This window comes from Podarcis filfolensis (assembly GCF_964270895.1).
Source record: "Podarcis filfolensis genome assembly, chromosome: 3".
Classification (NCBI taxonomy): Eukaryota; Metazoa; Chordata; class Lepidosauria; order Squamata; family Lacertidae; genus Podarcis; species Podarcis filfolensis.
In genome coordinates, this window is record NC_139606.1 from 80,828,400 (window position 1) to 80,848,351 (window position 19,952).

Genomic DNA, 19,952 nt, shown 5'->3' on the forward strand with positions numbered 1-19,952 from the left:
ACTTTAAGGAATTAAACACCAGCCGGTGGTCATGGAGCTTATTAAAAGTGATGGCGGATGTCTTCTGAAGTATTAAGGAGGGCTGTTTAATATCACTGGTAAATGCCAACTATTTGGTTTCAGCTCGCACCTAGGTTGGTGTAGCAATATGTGTTATTTAGATTGCTTATTATGCATACTTTTTCCAGGCTTAAGTAGAAACATAAGAAGAGTCCTACTGGATCAGACCAAAGACTCATCTAGTCCAGCATCCTGTTCTCACAGTGGCCAACCAGTTGCTTTTTAGTTTGCTATAGTCTTGTTGGTCAAGGAGGCCCGGAAAGGATTGGGGAGCTAGGAATGATAGGAGCCTAGGGAAAATATCAGGAGAATTAGGTCTGCACCACAAGTTCAAGCCCTGCATGTCTGCTTTTCTTTTCAGTGTCCCCTTCTAGAGCCCAGTAAGAGGATTCCTTCCTGGAGTGGGCGTCCAATATGGATGGAAAAGATGGTGCTCTGCAGGGTGAAGGTTCCACATACCTTTGCTGTTCATTCTTACACTCGACCCACCATATGCCAGTACTGCAAACGATTGCTCAAGGGTCTCTTTCGCCAAGGAATGCAGTGTAAAGGTAAGAGTATTCACTGCTGCAAGGTTAATATTGTTATTTGTACAGCTTTTTCATATTCTTAGCCATAAACCCAAACCTTGAGTTAAAATTATTAAGCTTTGAACTACTCCACTATGTCCTCTTTGTAGCTTTTTTTAAAAAAAGAGAAGGAAAAAACCAGGCAAAACTATTGTGGTTTTTCACGAACATAGAATATCCCAAGTGCACAGAAACTCCTACCGTCTCACCTTCACTCTCTTAGTATTAGACACGGGACCACAATCTTTGCAATTGATATGCACAGCATCATAGAATTGTAGAGTTGGAAGGGACCCAACCTCCTGCAATGCTGGATCACAGCTAAAGAATCCCTGACAGATGGCCATTCAACCTCTTAAAAAACCTCCAATGAAGGAGATGTGAGGGGCCAGATGGGAGGCTGGGGTGTGGTCCAGCAGATTAACCTCCAGTTGCAGATCCCTGTTGTAGCCTATTGGCAAAGCAAGTATTTATAAAGCCATCCCCACTTTAAAAAAGCTGTTTGCATTTAATTTATACTCTTATTAAAATTTTAAGGAGTGTGTAAAATATAGTATTACTATACTTAGCTGAGAAACCCACTTATTTTCCTAAGTCTCAAATGTAATCTGTGATTCAACATGGCAGTATAGTTTTGTTGTTTATATGCCATCAATAGCCTGTGTCTCCAGATCATGGATCATCTTTTTTCTTCCCCCCCGCAGACATATGCCTCTGTATATTTACTACTTGGTATGAACCCTTGTCTTATATTTTGTATGTAAAGTGCTTAGTTACTTGTGGCACTCAATAATACGTTGTTTGTGTGGGGATTAGTTTTTTAGTTTCATAGCAGTAGAGATATTTTAAAGTAGAGAGTTCAGTAATGAAGTTTACAAATTAACACACACAAAATCTTTTATGTACAATTTAAAAGAAACAGTCTGGGGACATCCTTTTCAAGAACATAGCAGTGGTAAATAAGCCTGCAAAAAGAACCTGCTGGGGCCTAGCTGTGTTCTTCCAGCACCCCATTGCTTTTCTGTGCTGCCTTTCCTCTGCTGGCATTTTTCTACTGGTTTTTCTCCACTGGCAGCCCACGTGGTTTCTGTGGAAGGCAGAGAGGAGGGATGGTTCATACCCCTGCATGCAATTTCTTGTTGCACATGGCTACTTGGTGAGTGCTTAGATACAAATACATCCCCCAAATAAATAAAATGTAGGTATCATGTAAGGGATATTTAAAGAGTTTCTCCATAAATGTATGAGTGAAAGAAACCATTTTTTCTTGCTTTAGACTGCAGATTTAACTGTCACAAACGTTGTGCTTCTAAAGTACCCAAAGATTGTCTTGGAGAAGTTGTGTTCAATGGAGGTAAGAGCAAAGATGTTCTGAATCGTAAAGAATTATTTGTGTATTAATTTTCAGTGTGACTTGCAATATATTTAAAAGGTGAGATAGAAGTACGTATATATTTAAATTTGGGTATTTTGTAAATGTTTTTACATACTTGAGTTGACTGAAAGTGCTCACTATCTGCTGAAGTGAAATATATTAACAACTTTGGTCTCTTCAGCAAAGTTGATAGTGAATTTCCATTGGAAGAATTCAGTCTTGTGGTCCCTAGGAGAGTGTCTCAGGAGCCATAGGATATTGTGCTAGGGTAGGCTGCAAGGCCCTCTGGATAATTTAAGCTGGTTAGCACTACCACCACCGTTTCCCATTTAAGTATTACTAGGTCTGGCTGTAAAGAAATCTAGACCTGAAGTATTTATAGTATTCTGAGAGCGGGGAATGCTTTTCTAGACTCCTGCCTTGCTTATGGCAGCAGTCCAATATGTAATTCTCAGTTTCTCTCCTTAAAATCATAGAGGGTGGGGAAATGCTAGGCAAGGTGAGTAGACCAGATCCCACAGCTATGCAAAAACATAACCAATCCCAGAGTTCACATTACAAGAGCAGATTTATTTAAAGCACTGGAAGAAATAGAAAGCTGTTTTAAATATAAGGAAACTTCTATTTGCTATCCAAGGCAATCTTAGTAATTGACAAATTATTTTCAGCTGACATGCAAAACACCATGGGTCATCCCAGGCAATTCATAGAAGGCATTCAAGGGAGAGATGGAGATCATTTAAAGACCTTGACTTTTTTAAAAAAAAAACCCTCTGAAGATTCAGTTGGGGGTGGTGGCGGTTAGCTGGCCAGGTAGGTAAGGTATCCACCAACCAAGGGAAGGCAGTTCTACTTGGAATCTTTGAGGTTCATCACATATGCAGATGGAAGGGATAAGAAGTGTGAATGGGCAAATTACCTGATCTTCCTCAACCCCACCCCATGGGGTCAGAATGGGGTAAGCAATCTCAAATGCATGTGAGGCAGATGTTTTAGATGTGACTTGTGTGTCCTAACTAAGGACACCAAACCATCAATTTCAGTTGGGTTTCTGCACAGTTCTAAGTGGGATTCAGTGTTGGTGAAGTGTAGAATGTGCAGTGGGGAATATACTATTCCCTCCAAAGTCTTACTGGCCTGTGCAGGCCAGGGCAGGAAGTGAGGAGGGGGCAGACCTTACCCAGTGTTTTCATTTTACACAGTTTTCCTTCACATTCTATTCTCTCTCCCTGCTCTGCCTAATTTGTTTCAGTGATTGGTGTGGTTTTCAACGGGTCCCTCCTCCAACTTCTCCCACCCCTCATCCTGATCTGAACCCTCCCCCCCAATGTCTCAAGATATTAAGGCCCAGTCTAGGGTCTCTTTGGAGAATGAAGGGTCTTAGATTCAATGAATCCAAGCCTCTGCTGGATCCTTCAGAATCCTGAGTTTGGGGGCATAAGTTGCTTTGGGGCCTAGTTGTCAGTGGTAACTGTGTTGGTAATATAAACCTATTGCACCTTTGCAGGCATAATAGGGGCTTCTGCAGTGGTGGTGCCTGCCCCCTTGGTAGAGGTCTGTGGGGGGACCTACCTATGTGCAATTCTGGACCTTACCAGCCGTGGGATTTGGGGATTGGGATCTCCATTAGATACTGAAATTGAGGGAAGAAGATAATATGTTTGGACAGCATATGCTTTCACTGGTGCCTTCAGCATCCCACTGCTTCTCCCCTGTTGCAATAAAACTTGAAAGAATTCTTCTGCTGTAGTCAGTAGAAGACTATTTTCAAGCATATTACAGTGGGTGGGTGCTTGGATTAACCTTTGTATGCTGAGCTGTGACACTCGCCTGCCCGGCTTGAAAAACTCACTAAAATTAGGGTTGAAAATTGACTCCAATGCAAGGCTTTTTCCAAGCCTAATAGTTGGGGGGGAGGGCGGGCATGATCTTTCTTTTGGGAGGGAAGGTTAACCCTAATGAATAGCAGGGTGGAAGCTTGAATGTGTGTAAGTGTGGTTGCGGTGTGCAGAACAGTTTCTCAGGTTCTCAGATTTATCCACTGCACAAAAAAGTTGGGCAACGCAATGCCAGAAGATGATTCTGGAGCCTCACAGTAGCTGCCATTGATGTATTATACCCTTTGCACTCTGATGGAACTGGCTTCCTAGTTTGACACCTCTGTTTTAATTGCTAGCATTACATAACTCCTAATTTCCTCTGTGTAGGGGAGAATTTACAGAATCTTTTCTAAAGCAGAAATGTTGGAGAGCGTGTTTGTGTAAAATTCCTTCTTCATTATTTTGTCTCTGTGCCTGTCTAAAGATACTAGAAAAATCAACCCTGTGTGTGGCAGTTGTAGCTGCCTATCCTTGGCTGCCCTGCTCTGTTTGAAGCAGCAGAAAGCTGGGTTTAACTTGCATTAGTATTGAACCAGGTGTAAAGGGAGTTCTGTTCTCTGATTCCCATCCTGTCCACACCCTTCCCTGGAAAGACATAGTCATGATGTTCTTGCATCAGAGGAGAGGGAGTTGGCTGGCACAGGAGGTGGAAGAACTGTGATGATGCCAACTTTCCACTGATGGAGAATTGCCCTGTGTCAGGAAGTACCTACATAGCATGAAGTGGCCTTAGTAAAACAAAAACATAGCCCAATTGTTTTTACTTTTTCTCCTGTCTTGGTTGTGTTTGATTGAGTATATTTGATTTTGTTACATAGGTACGGAGGGCTGCAACAGATTTCTAATTCATTCCTGACTAAAATTGTGATGTAAATGATTTTTCTAACATGAATAATATGAATGAATAATAATGAATGAATAATAATATTTTGGAATCTTTTGTTTTTATATGGAATAAGAACCGGCTAGTCCAGGTCAAGATATGGATATGCCAATGGAGGTTGACAGCAGTGAAATGAACAGTGATGGAGGTAGGAGCTTGGATGATACAGAAGAACCCTCTCCCCCAGAAGACAAAATGTTTTTTATGGATCCAGCAGATCTAGATGGGGACAAAGATGAAGAGGCTGTCAAAACTATCAGGTTTGTAAAATCAAAGCATTGCATTGCATGTCTGTGAAGCTCCCTATTAAAGACATTTTTCTGTTGAGAGGAGAATGAATTTTGCTGTTCATGTATTATTATTTATTATTGGTTTTACAAGAGATGCTTTCTCACTCTTCAGCATAAGTGAAAAACAGCGATTAACAGAATTGATTAAATGTGAAAGTATGTAGGGATGAACCTATTGGAAGTAGAATCCCCTGTGAGCGTCAACATGGAAATAAATTACATTATTGAAGAATGCTTAGCTATACTGACTAGTTGATGGAAAATGTTATGCTGACCTAGATTTATAGGGCTACTTTATTCTCCTGACCTTAGGCCAAACTCATTCCAGTCCTAATGCAAGTCAATTGATTGAATGGAGTTACATAAGGAATCAATTTTGCTCCTTGTGTGTGTTGCAAGTTAGGTTAAAGGAAACAACTTTTGGCTCATTGGATGTGACCTCTAAAGGGTCATGTGTTTTTACTCGTATATGTACTACTAGAGTAAATTATTTGAATTACAGCTCATACTATTGTTTATAAAAGATGAGATCCAGTGTAGTTTATGGAAATAGAGCAATGGATTTAAAATAGTGTTCAGCCGTGGACTCATTAGGTGGCCTTAAAGAAATTTAACCCTTAGCTAAACACTGTGAAATAGGAATAATAAAGACAGATTTCACTGGGATGTAGTGAGAATGAAAGTGAGGATTGCAAGACTATTTATCTACCTAAAACTCAATTCATGTCTACTGTGTGCTTCAAATCATTTTCCTCTGTAGCAGGGTGGGGAACTTCATGCCTGGGGGCCAGATGTGGCCCTCTGTGCCTCTCTATCTGGTCCTTGAGACTCTCCCCAGCCACAGCTCCTCTGCCAAGGCCACTCCCCTCTATAGCACTGCTTTGACCCTCCTTGAGTGTTTTTGTGTGGAGGGCGTATGTCCTTAGATTCTGATTATGCTTCCTGCTTGCCTGCATGGAGGATAGAGAAGAGTGGGTGGATGTGTGTTAAAACTAGTCTACCTTACAAAAGTAAAATTCATGTTCACGGCTTTCTGTTACCGTCCCCACTTTTGCTTGTGGCCTTGCCTCCCACCAGCATGTGATTCCCAGAAGGTTGCTTAGAAGGGAATGCAGCTCTCGGACTGAGAAAGGTTCCTCACCCTCAATGTACAGACAGGGCTTGGACTCAGTACATGGCAACCAGAATGCAGGGCCCTGCTTGCTACCATCTTTCTTAGGCTGTGCTTGTCCTCTCCTCCCATGAGAAGATTTCAGAGTGGAAGTGGAGCTGAGTTCCTGTCCTACTGGGCACGATTCAGGATAGCTGCTATAGTACTTATCTCTCCCTTCAAGAAAAATAGGAGCACAGGAAGATGGTTTTAATTTAGGATAGGACTTAATTTAGGATAAGATTTTTGCTCTTTGTTACTGTCTCTATTGCTGTTGGATGTGTGTATATGTGGAAAGAGGACTGAGTTTATATTCAGGCTTGGTTTGATGAAAGAGATCCTCTTGTTTTGTTGGTTCATAGGGCAGGTTTGGGCTTTACCTGCTGCCCAAGAGTTAATAAGTCTGCCTTGGCATCTTCTATAATGTTGTAAAGGACTTTGACTCCTCATCTAAAACTGTGTCATAGCCCCTTAACATGGTAACGTGTCTTGCCTAATCTGGGTGGGGGAGGCTTAGTGATTTTAAAAACAACTCTCTTGTCATCTGTATGATCATGATGTGCCCTACATAGTGTTTTTTCTTTAGAAGATTTTTGTTTAAGATGCAAGTAATAGTCAAGAATATTCTACTTGAAGTTTATTCTGAATTATAGCACAGCTATAGGGTGTGCTGAAATATGTATGATTAGAGACATGCGTTTCTTTTTTCAACAGCCCATCGACAAGCAATAATATTCCATTAATGAGGGTTGTGCAATCAATCAAGCACACAAAGAGGAAGAGCAGTACAATGGTGAAGGAAGGATGGATGGTTCATTACACTAGCCGAGACAACCTGGTCAGTAATTTTACCTCTACTTTTCAGTGTGATATTTACTTTTAGTTATTTTAAGTCTGGGATGGGGAAACTGTGGCCTTCCAGATACTGTTGGGCTCCCAACTCCTTCAAAGCAAGCTAGTGTGACCAATAGCTGAGTTTATGGGAATTGTAGTCCAACATTTAGAGAACCACAAATTCCTCACCTGTTTTTAGCTTTAAAAATTGCTTTAAAACTCTCAAGAAAGGAAATGATCTATGCTGCTCTGTTTATGCAAGCAGGGCTTCTTCAGTACTAGCTATGGGAGGAGAAAGAACTCTCTGTACTGGCTGAGCTCTGTCTGCCATTGTAACCAACAGAAGCCTTGTTTGTATGTTGGGTTCAGGATCACAATGGTGTGGTAGGGTCTCCCTTATCCAAGACAAGTTTCCCGAGCCAACTCTGTTGCAGCCTCTGAGGAGCAGCTAGAAGATGGGGTCACAGTATTGTTCTGCCCGTTCCACTGTTTTCCTGCTCAGATCTCTTGAGTCTTAAAGTCTTTGCCTGATGGGGACTTTCCCAAAGTGTTGGGACAGTGATACCTACTGCTGCTGCCCTGGGATAGGAGGTGGTCACAGAAAAAAAGGGGGGGGCACAGGAGGTACTGAGAAACATCTTGGTCCTATGCATTGCTGCACAGGCTTGAGCTTTAGAGTAGGCACTGTTTGAAAAAGCATAGCTGATAGTACCTTTAAAGGTCATCATCAGTACAGGCCATTGAAATTGCTAACATGGATTCTGCTATAGGGTACCAATGTCTGTGTCTTAAAGAGAAACCCTCTCATATTTGTTGCAGAGAAAAAGACATTACTGGAGGCTGGATAGTAAATGTCTTACACTATTTCAGAACGAATCTGGGACAAAGTATTACAAGGTAAGTGATAATATAAATCTCTCTCTCTCTTTTTTTTTTTACTTATGTCAGTTTCCATCTAAAGTGTTGTTCCCCTAATGTTAATCTGTAGTTGAAATCCTTCATTTATGGTACATCCTTTTCTCTGCACAATACTGTATTTGTGTATTAACTGTTGAACCCTAAATATCATGGGTATGTTAAGATTGAGATGTTCTTTTAATGAAGGTGCACCGTGTCTCTTGTGTACAGTTCTTTATCTGTTTATTTGTGTGTTACAGTGCCCAGCCATGCATGGATATTTTATGCCCCTTGAAACCAGACTAGTGAATGTTTGAGGGACTGGGGTAACAGAAGTAGAATACTTACTGAAGAAAAGGATAGCATATATGGGAGGAGGCAAAGGATTGAGAGAGCCAAAATTGATCATGTCCTGTGACATAGCTGGGAATAAGAAGGCTTACAAAGCACCTGACAGGCTGCAAAACTGAAAATAAGCAATTATGTCTGCTTCCTGAGTGGATGGTGAAAGGTCTTCTCACTTTGGATATGGTGTGGTGATTCTGTAATGATGAACTGGGTCATCGGGCTGCTATAGAAAGATTGATTCTATGGACAATGTAGCACCAGAGATGAAAGGCAATTCTAAACTGTGTCGTGGGAGGAAAATGCCAGTTGGGTCCAGAGCAAAGACAAAACTTTATTAGCGGCCCTTCTTGATTGTAATATTTGTGCAATCCCTAGGAACCTGAAGAGGGACTAAAGCCAAGGCCACTCAGTGCTATCAAAATATTTCTAGTTGAGTTCAGTAGCATACATTTTGTTATTGTTGCATATGCCCTCCACTCCTAGTGTTTAACACCTTTTGTTTCCTTTAGGAGATTCCGCTTTCTGAAATTCTTCAGGTGACTCAGCCGCGGGACTTCTCAAATGTGGTGCAAGGCAGCAACCCACACTGCTTTGAAATAATCACTGACACTATGGTGTACTTTGTTGGCGAGAACAATGGCAGCAATCATCATAATCCTGTTTTGGCTGCTACTGGAGTGGGACTGGATGTAGCGCAGAGCTGGGAGAAAGCTATTCGTCAAGCTTTGATGCCAGTCACGCCTCAGGCTAGCATTTGCACTGCTGCAGGACAAGGGAAAGATCACAGTAAGAGCACAGAAGCACTCTCTTCTTCCTAATGGAGATCTGTGAAGTAATGGGCCCTGGTTCAACAAAATGTTTTATGGGTTGCTTATGCCTGCAACATGTCATGGGGCTGGCTCTGTATTTAAATCAGACCTTCAACTGCTACATATTTAGCATTAGTTAGTATGTCAGTGCTGTTCCTCTCGGAGTTGATTCCTGTCTTGCTAATTCTACATATGTAACAATTAAGGGCCTGGTTTTAAAACTGAAACTGTGTGGAATACCATACGAGTAAGCAATGCAACTCTTCCTAGCCCGGTGTTGAAAGCAGGCCTCATGCTGCTAGGGTAGCCTTTCCAAAAATTCTTTCCCTTCCTGTGTGAGTTGTGGCCATTGACTAAACTCATCTGAAGTCATGCCATTTATATTCTAACTATAGAGCAAGCAGGACCCTGCTCGTAGAACGCTGACATATAACACAGCTTCAGTGGAGGAACGGAGAAGTCAATTTGGCTTACAGAAAAAAACATGCAGAGAACCGTTGTCCTAGGAGCAGGAGGAACTGTGTACTGATGGCAGGAAGAGAGAGGGTGGTGACATGGGTGTTGACGATGAAGAGGAGGATTAGAATCCTGACAGAAAGATAAATGAGTAGGCAGTGGGCTAAGGAAGGCATGACCTGAGGGGAGGACAGGTGGAATTACAACATGCATGCTTCATAGCCAAGAACAGTGCATTTGTGTGGGGTGGGGGACAGGGAGGGCTTAAATAGAAGGGTGGTGGGGTGAAACAGCTTGGACTGGATTTTTCGTGATTCTCCTTGTATTAAAAATAAGGCTGAGCCCTGGCACATTGCAGCTCTGAGCTAGAGGCAAAGAATGGAGAACTTGTGATGAAAAGCAAGACTGGGTTGTCTGACTGTTGAATTAAAGGAGATTCTGGCAATGCCTAATGCCCCCAAAGACTGGTGTTTAGGTTCAGACCTGTGTAACAGTCATGCAATACATTCTGTAAGCCTATTTGACTTATACATAAGAAAAATGCATGTGCTTACAAATTCCTTAGTTCCTTCGAGGTGGAGACATAAGGAGAGCAAATGTCTTGAAGGAAGGAGGAACATGGGCAATGTTGATGGCCAGTGACAAAATAGAACTGAAGAAAAATATTCTGTGTTGTTGTGGTAGAGTTCAGTGCGAGGGAGATTTTGAAAGCTGTCTGTTAGGGGAACATAAAGAGGTGTTTGGAAATGTGATGCAGAGTGCCAAGGCTACATTTCACATATTAATTGGAATGTCAATAAATGTTTGGCTGCTAGGACATTGGTCTTTCATTGTAATACTGCTTCCACATTAAAAACATGTATATTTTCTCATTGCAGAAGAATTATCTGTCAGCATTTCTGTTTCAAATTGCCAGATCCAAGAAAATGTGGTGAGTCACAAAATGTAAATACTATTGTAGCTGGGTTGTTATCAGTTGTCCCCCGATGGCTATTTTATATCAAAATAATTGGAGGTAAAGACAAATGAAAAGCTGAAGAACACATTGTTCCCATTAGGCAACCTAGCTTATTTAATACAATGACTTGTCTGAAAAAAAATCTATATATGGTAAAGTTTCTTAACCTTTTTAGTAGTGAGCAATGCAAAAAGAGAAGCCTTGTAAATGATACTTTTTAAGTTTGATCCCTTCCCCCACTTGAGAGCCAGTGTGGTGTAGTGGTTAAGAGTGGTAGACTCATAATCTGGTGAACCGGGTTCAATTCCCCGCTCCTCCACATGCAGCTGCTGGGTGACCTTGGGCCAGTCACACTTCTCTGAAGTCTCAGCCTCACTCACCTCACAGAGTGTTTGTTGTGGGGGAGGAAGGGAAAGGAGATCGTTAGCTGCTTTGAGACTCCTTCGGGTAGTGATAAAGCGGGATATCAAATCCAAACTCTTCTTCTTCTTCTGATATGCAGGAATTGAACTAAATACAATAAAGATTACTGACAAATTTTGAACCTATAATTTAAAACCATTATCAGTTGTTGGATGAGAATTAAGGCTTATTATTATTATTTTTAAAAGACTATTGTTGGGGGCTGCCTTTTTGGTAGTTATTTCCCAAAAGGAGGAATGACTTTGTTCCCCAAGCATGAAATGTGCATCCATGTTCTGATCTAAAACCATACTCCAGTGCCTTCTTATAGTAGGTTATCTGGGGGAAGGGAAACCCCATAGTCTAGGAAAACAAATGCTGCAGTCCTTTGCCCAGTTACTTGAAAGCAAGTCTCATTGAATTTGACAGAACATCTAAATGAATATGTATAGGATTTGTAGTTTTGGTAGAACATTGGTAGGCTAATTGAAATGTTTTGGGACACGGGTGGCGCTGTAGTCTCTTGGGCTTGCTGATTGGAAGGTCGGTGGTTCGAATCCCTGCAATGAGGTGAGCTCCCGTTGCTCTGTCCCAGCTCCTGCCAGCCTAGCAGTTGGAAAGCACGCCAGTGCAAGTAGATAAATAGGTACCGCTCTGGTGGGAAGATAAATGGCATTTCCATGCGCTCTGGCTTCCATCACTGTGTTCTGTTGCTCCAGAAGCGGTTTAGTCATGCTGGCCACATGACCCAAAAGCTGCCTGTGGATAAATGCCGGTTCCCTCAGCCTGAAGCGAGATGAGCACCACAGCCCCATAGTCACCTTTGACTGGAGTTAACTGTCCAGGGGTCATTTACCTTACCTTTACCTAACTGAAATGTTTTATTTTATTGGTAGTTTAGGTGATGTGTGGTTTGTACTCTGCTTCCCTAGGCTTTTGTTTATTATATTAGTGATATGCCTGCCAAGTTTGTAGGATAGAGGACCTGTGTTTCTTGTTCGTGATCTCTGGGCATCCACACATGTTGGTTCAGTGCCTGTTAAGAGCTCTTTGGGAAATGTCTCTAGCTAGGCTAGAGTTTTAGTAGGTGTCCTGTCCCCACCTTTCATGTGCCCATATCAAAAGGGCATGGCTTCCACCTTTGAGCTCAGTTTTCTTTCTCCCTCATCTCAAGGCTGACTTTTGTTTGTGAGGCAAACAGGTTCTTCTAGTCAAGCACTGCTTACTGTGAGGTCAGAATGTTCTTTGGAATGCACCCAGAAATTCTGGAATGTTTTCCTGTGGATCACCTTAGAGCAGGTCTGGTGGTGGCTAAATGAGGTTCACCCAGTGCCAGTGACATAAATGAGGCAGTGATGCCAAATCTGGGGCCCAGCCCTACTTTTGCTCACATTACAAATATGTGTGACAATGTGCTTACTACAAGTACAGTTGTCAGGAATCCATCGTTGGTTGCAGCTCCTCTTTTGCATATACAGAATACATCTACAATGTGGCAAATGTTCTTGACTGGCCATGCTAAAGAAACAAAGATCTATGGTTCTGATGGGATTTTCATATAGACTGGCCTTAGCATATGAGCACACATTCATGCTGACAGAAAGGCTGGTTTGTATGCTTTATCATTACACAGCTGGAGACAAGTTTAAGGAATACAGATTGCACTGCAGTTTGTAAATTTGCAAATAAATTACAAATAAATTTGTAAATGTTATTTTTGTATGCTGTTCTCATCTCTGTCACACAAGTTACTATACATGGTAAACAATGCTAGCATGAACAGGTTTTAACAGGTGGGAATGGATCCTTTTTACTCCCCTTTTTTGGAGTAATTTTTAATTGGGTTATAAACAAAGACTTTCTTTCCCTTTTTGTGTCCATGAAGTGTAGCTCTTAAAGCTTCTGCCTCTGAAGTAATTGAACATAATATTTACCTTCCCCTGCCTGCACCCTCTCTTCCCCTAGGATATCAGTTCCGTATACCAGATCTTTGCTGATGAGGTGCTTGGCTCTGGTCAGTTTGGTGTTGTGTATGGAGGTAAGTTTGACTAAACAATCACTGCAAGTTCAGACTTGTGATATTTGGTTTTGCTTCATGCTAGATCTTCTCTCAGTTTAGGAGAAAGTAATTCAATAGTTCCAGTTCAAGAGACAGTTTCTGTCTCTTATGCAATTGCTTGCCTGGTTTACAACATTAATTCCCATTCAGTTGGTTCTTCTGTTACCTTGCAGAAGTTATGGAATGTTACTGTTGGGTTGCCTTTCTTTTTAATCTAGTGAAAATAAGCCTATATTTTTTGTACCTTTTACTTACACTTAAATCTTTAAGGCAGGTACTCTTTCTGCTTGCTCCATGCAACTATCTTCCAGAGCAGTTATTGTACCCTGACTAATTACAGAATCACCAGTACTGAATAAAGAACTTCAGGTGAGGTCTAGCTAGGCCTCTAAAATAGTAGTAGTGTGGTGTCCTTGTAGCATTTCTTTAGCATTCTTTTTAGCCCCTTATGTATATTTTGTGCATATCTTAAATAAACTGATCAGCTTTTCTCATTGATGTTATGAGTATCAAGGCTTTTGTATGTTTTGTTCCATATCAGCTGAAGTGCAATGTGATAGAAGCTAGGGTTGTCCTGTAGATAGAATCTGGATTCTGATCTTCATCCTTTTATTAACTCAGTAATTCTGGACCATTTTATTAACTCAACCTAAATTCCTCATCTGTGGAAGATAAGTAGTAATTTTATTTTATAAGTGAGTGTGGCTAAAACTGTGCATATAAGCAAGTCACTTTGTACATTCAAATCTATAATGTTTGTAATACATGAAGAGTCCCTGAAGGAGCAAGTTTTGAAATTCTGATTTGTTTCAAGCAAACTCTGTTGCCTCTCACTTCTGCACTTTGAGAGCGGAGCTAAACAATGATTTTGTTGAATTAGGCTCAGTGCCCATATTAGTAAAGGTGTACCAAAAATATGCCCATGCAAATTAAGGACTGAGAAGAAGCCCACCCCACTAAAATGAAAGTCTCCTTGGACATGCAGGGATTTTGGTCTTAAGGTGAGGTTAGCTCTTAACCACAGAGATCTAGACAGCAGGGCAATAATTGCCTTAAGCAGGGGGAAGCACTTTGATATGATGCAAGCTTCAGCACTTTGCATGCTTCATCTGAGATTGTGATTAGGGTTATACTACTTCCCATCCTCTTTCTCATGTGATAATCATGTAGACTTCACATTTGCATAGGAACCTGAATGCTTCAAGTCCAACAGATGCAGATACCTTATTCATGCAAACTGTACATTCTTAATATTGTGGTGTACAGATCATGTGGCCAGAGCCCCTATGCAAGCATGAAATCTACCATGTGAATGTCAGAGGGGGATAAGAGGCAAGCTCTCTCTTCTCATGGGTATTGGCTGAAAATCTGTAAATGACAGATATATTGCCCTCTCTGTTTTCCAGTGTAATATTTAAATACACATTTATCACAAATATCTACCATCTGTGCAAAAAGTTTGTTTCTGACTCTCCTTGTTAGGTTGGAGATACTAAAGTGTGTACTCTGTGTGTGTTTATGTAGGAAAACATAGGAAGACTGGAAGGGATGTGGCAATTAAAGTCATTGATAAAATGCGATTCCCCACAAAACAGGAAAGTCAGCTGCGCAATGAAGTGGCCATTTTGCAGGTACAAAGATTATTTGAATCTGTTCTGTTACATCATAGGAATAAGTTTATTATTGAAATACTGTGAGAAGGTGAGCAATCAGAGGCTTGAATTGTACAGAGGCTTATATATGCATGTTTCAGAGTTGTGAACATACAGCGTTTCTGTGTGATCATTGTTGACATAGCTGAGTACAATCTCTGCGTAGTCTTACTTTTGTATATTTTAATATTCCTGCTATAGTAGTTTCTGAGCTGTACAGGAAAACTGTAAAAAGAGCCACAGCTTGTGTTTTCTCTCTACAAATATTGCTAGGGATTGCTTGAGTGCTTTCTAAACAATAAAGCATAGCCAGGATATTTTCTGATTTTCAGTACATAATGGTGGTACATTTTTCATGACAATATTTAATATACTTCCTAGAATTTGCACCACCCTGGGATTGTAAACCTGGAATGTATGTTTGAAACTCCAGAAAGGGTTTTTGTTGTAATGGAAAAACTTCATGGCGATATGTTGGAGATGATTCTTTCCAGTGAGAAAAGCCGGCTTCCAGAAAGAATCACCAAATTCATGGTCACTCAGGTGAGTCTGCTCTTAATAATGGCTTGTACAGTTCTGTTGTCACACATTCAGGGCAGGCTACAACTATTTAAAATAGACTGTTAAAACAATTTAAATCAAACCACAGGAAACTACTTTTTCATAACATTTCAGAAAAGTATTATATACAAAGTAACCTTAAGTAGGGATCTGGATCTGGATCCCCTGATATTTATTACCGTATGTACCAGGCAGGAATCTTGGTAGATTGAGATTCCTTTTTATTGCTGCTCTCGAAGAAGCACCTTTCACAAACAAGCAGTCAAATAGTGACTCAGGGTTGTATTCAAGATAGTGCTACATTAAAGAGAGTTAGTGTTGAACTTACTCTGTTAACATGTCACTTGGGGGAAAACAGATTCCAAAATGAATAGCTTGTATGTGTATGCTAAAGTTGTAGAGAATAGAAAAATTAAAGGTAGTTTCACAACATGTCTGGTAGTGCAGCCTCTTGCACAACAAGTGAACCTGTTGCTTTCGACTCCATGGCATGGTTCAGCTCCTGAACCCTCTGCCTCTAGAATCTCCTGCTGCCTGCCCCCTTCTTTGTGGTACCAGTAATGTTCTCTTCCCCAGCTGCTCCCTTTTATTTATTTTTTAAAAAATATTTGTTGACCCTAAAGTAGCAGCAGCCCTGGCACCAAAGGTCCTCTTCAGAACCAGGCACTCTGGGTAACGTGACCAGGAAAATGTCTGTCCAACTTCCATGGCTTGCCACGGCAGGGAGGTGGGAGACTTGTCAGTCCACCATGGATTGGAGTTGCACTTGGCTTCTCAAGCAAAGCATTGCCTCCTAGGCTCAGTGGTGGGTGAGTGGGCAGCAGGTTGGGCTGGTGAGCTAGCATTGGTTTGTGGGCAGCTTTGAGAAATAGACCTCCACTAGTGCAATGGTCTTTGCACTGGGAACCTAAGAAGCTGCCTTATACAGGAGCAAGACCATTGGTCCATCTAGCTCAGTACTGTGTACACTGATTGGCAGTGGCTCTGTAGGGTTTTAGGCAGAGTCTTTCCTAGTCATGCCTGGAAATGTTGGGGATTGAACCAGGGACCTTCTGCATGCAAGGCAGATGATCTGCCACGGAACTATGGCCCTTCTCGACTAACAATTTGACAGCATTGGCTCCAACCTCAGTCTCATGTGCAGGTGGGCCTTTTCTCCCCCTCCCTAGCCCTAACATCTTTCAGAAGAGGGGCTGAGGAGGACTCCTGGTGATCCTTAAACTGAAGGTAATTTCACCTGTCTTTTAGGCAATTCTTGGACACATAATATGTTGCATCTGTGATTTTGAAAATACTTTTTTCCTTTTATTTTCTTAGATACTTGTTGCTTTGAGGAATTTACACTTCAAGAATATAGTGCACTGTGATTTAAAACCTGAAAATGTACTATTAGCATCAGCAGAGCCATTTCCTCAGGTGGGAAAGAATGAAGTATTTTTTTTAATGGTTGTATATTCTGCAGGAGGATATACAGGATAAAATGTTCATTAACTCTGTATTTTATGCCATTTGGGAACAAAGCACCATCTTTTGTACTTTGAATACATCTCATAAAACAATTCTCCGCACACCAGTGTTTGTAGGTCTCTGAGAGAATTGTTACTAAGTCCGAAAGTTAGAACCATTCCATATGATTTCCTGAGTGGCCTGGTTGGACACTTCAGGTATAGTGTGTCGTTTTTCTAATGAGCAATTCTTGCAAAATTGTATGTTGGCGCACAACTCCCTACCCCCATCTGTTTTGTTTTAAAGAGTTGGCTATTACAGTTAATGAATTTTTGATACTGATGTTCAGTTCAAGGTAATTTAATCAAGGGATATTTGTTTTATAGGTGAAGCTGTGCGATTTTGGTTTTGCACGTATTATTGGTGAGAAGTCTTTCCGGAGGTCTGTAGTGGGAACTCCAGCTTATCTCGCCCCAGAGGTGCTTAGAAGTAAGGGCTACAATAGATCTCTGGATATGTGGTCAGTGGGAGTCATCATCTACGTGAGCCTTAGTGGTACATTTCCATTTAATGAGGATGAAGACATAAATGACCAGATTCAAAATGCAGCATTTATGTATCCACCAAATCCCTGGAAGGAAATATCTAGTGAAGGTAAATATAGTCTAGAGGTTTTGGATATAATATCTTGGTTCATAATATTTTCCATGTTTCTATATTTTAGACTATGAGGCATGGCATTTAGTGTGAATGGGACCATGGAATTATAAGAGATTTAGGAGGAAACAAAGTGCTGTTATTCAGGAGTTATTGCAAAACATTTTACTGTAATAGAAAATATTCATTTATTGCACTTTTATTCCACCTTTCTTTCCAAGTAACTCAAGATAGTTTATAGGCACCTGCCTCTACCCTGTTTTTTATCCCTGCAACAGCCTTGTAGGGTTTGTAGACTGACAGATAGCAAGGTCACCCAATGAGATTCATGGTTGGAAAACAGATGTGAATCTGGGTCTTCCAGGTCCTGGTTGAACACTATCCACTATACTGCAGATGGGTCTCCAGCACAGATGGCTAAAAGGCTTTAACTTTTATGTTGGAAGCCTTCTACTTCATGTTATAGGGCCTGGTTTGGAGGGTTGTAAGATTAAAATCCTGGAGGTTTGGCCCTGTCAGGCATTATATTTAGGGCTTTCCCAATGCCTGCTGTAGAAAGGAAAAGAGCCACCGATTATCATAATGGACCCTGGGAACCCTATGTGAAAACATGCCTGTAGATCAGTTGGTGTAATGTGTTATTCAGCAATGCACTTCTTCGTACAGTGGTGCCCCGCAAGACGAACGCCTCGCAAGACGAAAAACCCGCTAGACGAAAGGGTTTTTCCGTTTTGGAGGCGCTTCGCAAAACGAATTTCCCTATGGGCTTCCTTCGCAAGACGAAAGCCCATAGGGAAATCTCCAGGACAGCGGGGAAGCGCAGCGCGTCTTCCCCACTGTCCTCGGACCTCCTCCGAAGGCTGGCGGTGGGGCGGAGAGACCTCCTCCCGCCGCCAGCCTTCAGAAGGCTCCTCCGAAGGCTGGCGGTGGGGCGGAGAGACCTCCTCCCGCCGCCAGCTTTCGGACGGCTCCTCCAAAGGCTGGCGGTGGGGCCGAGAGACCTCCTCCCGCCGCCAGCCTTCGGAAGGCTCCTCCGAAGGCTGGCGGTGGGGCGGAGAGACCTCCTCCCACCGCCAGCCTTCCGAGCAGCCTTCCGAAGGCTGGCGGTGGGGCTCCCGCCGCCAGCCTTTGGAAGGCTGCTCGGAAGGCTGGCGGCGGGAGGAGGTCTCTCGGCCCCACCGCCAGCCTTCGGAGGAGCCTTCCGAAGGCTGGCGCGGGGAGGAGGTCTCTCCGCCCCACCGCCAGCCTTCGGAAGGCTACTCGGAAGGCTGGCGGCGGGAGGAGGTCTCTCCGCCCCACCGCCAGCCTTCGGAAGGCTGCTCGGAAGGCTGGCGGTGGGAGGAGGTCTCTCCGCCCACTGCCAGCCTTCGGAAGGCTGCTCGGAAGGCTGGCGGCGGGAGGAGGTCTCTCCGCCCCACCGCCAGCCTTCGGATGGCTGTCCTGAAGACTTGCGGTGGGAGGAGGGTTTTCCTTCCCACTGCCAACATTCAGAATGATGTTCTGAATGTTGGCGGTGGGGAGGAAAAACTCTCCTCCCACCGCAAGCCCCGGGAACAGAGGAGAAGCGCTGCGCGCCTTCCCCTCTGTTCCCGGACCTGTCCTGAAGGCTTGCGGTGGGGAGAAAAGCCCTTCTCCGCACCGCCAGCCTGGCAAGCGGTCTCCATAGGAACGCATTAATTGATTTTCAATGCATTCCTATGGGAAACTGTGCTTCGCAAGATGAAAAACTCGCAAGAAGAAAAAACTTGCGGAACGAATTAATTTCGTCTTGCGAGGCACCACTGTACACAGCCCTTTCCAAAGTTGTCTTGCTTCCTCCCATGCCTGTAGTCTGCGTTTCCCAGAAAAAAGAACTTTACTTGTGCTTAAAGCTTGCTAATGTCATGTTTAGTTTTCAGCACTGGTGTGTAGGTAATGACAATTTGGAACTTATTATTTGGATTTGTTGCATACCTTTTGCGGCAAATGTACACTTTGAAAAATTGTTTCAATAGTAGGTATCAATTTGTCCTGAAAGCATCCAAACTTAGCATCCTATACATGTTACTCAGAAGTAAATGCTGCTCTGTTCAAAAGTACTTACTCCCAATTTAATGTGTGTAATCTTTCAGCATTATGGTACAATTCAAATTCTCTAAAACAAATAGAAGTCTTATTGTTGACTTCAGATGAATTCCACCCATACGACACAAACTGTTTGTGTTGTACTGTTTACACAAACCCACAAACTTTCCTTTGTCTCTTAATTACTATTTTTTCCTTCAGAATTATTATTGTGGGTGACAGGAAAGACAAAATACTTATTTTGAATACTTTTTTCTCTTCCTTGCTCCTCCAGCTATCGATTTAATAAACAACTTGCTTCAAGTGAAGATGAGAAAACGTTACAGTGTTGACAAATCACTTAGTCACCCGTGGTTACAGGTATAGCTAATGCATACCAGCTTTATTGTGTTATATGTAACCCAGTTCAATTACATGAATCATAATCTGACTCAAGTAGTTGACAGGTCTTGTATAAATGAAATCTTGGAAAGTTTATTTGATTCAATTTGAGTAGAGCTATCTATTTTTCCTTCCTCTTTTTTTTGGGCATGATGAGAGTTTGTTTAATTTGGTCTGGGTTTAACAGTATGCACTGGGTTATTTGAAATAATGGATGTTAA

General features: G+C 42.1%; 1 protein-coding gene across 5 annotated transcripts in view; it reads left to right on the forward strand.

Moving 5' to 3' along the window:
- The window catches only part of PRKD3 (protein kinase D3), a 53,955-nt gene that overhangs the window by 27,659 nt on the left and 6,344 nt on the right, over positions 1–19,952 (forward strand). For 4 of the 5 annotated variants that reach the window (XR_014545663.1, XM_083604261.1, XM_083604260.1 and 1 more), the window contains exons 6-18: positions 422–611; positions 1,906–1,983; positions 4,844–5,027; positions 6,922–7,045; positions 7,861–7,938; positions 8,796–9,072; positions 10,430–10,482; positions 12,877–12,949; positions 14,495–14,601; positions 15,004–15,165; positions 16,501–16,599; positions 17,016–17,283; positions 19,625–19,710. Coding sequence is in view for 3 of the 5 variants with exons in the window: in XM_083604261.1 (XP_083460387.1) it covers positions 422–611; positions 1,906–1,983; positions 4,844–5,027; positions 6,922–7,045; positions 7,861–7,938; positions 8,796–9,072; positions 10,430–10,482; positions 12,877–12,949; positions 14,495–14,601; positions 15,004–15,165; positions 16,501–16,599; positions 17,016–17,283; positions 19,625–19,710 (1,779 nt within the window). In the remaining 2 variants the exon portion in view is untranslated. Of the gene's footprint in view, positions 1–421; positions 612–1,905; positions 1,984–4,843; positions 5,028–6,921; positions 7,046–7,860; positions 7,939–8,795; positions 9,073–10,429; positions 10,483–12,876; positions 12,950–14,494; positions 14,602–15,003; positions 15,166–16,500; positions 16,600–17,015; positions 17,955–19,077; positions 19,711–19,952 lie in introns of those variants that run through there. The other variant, XR_014545662.1, reaches the window with a different exon arrangement.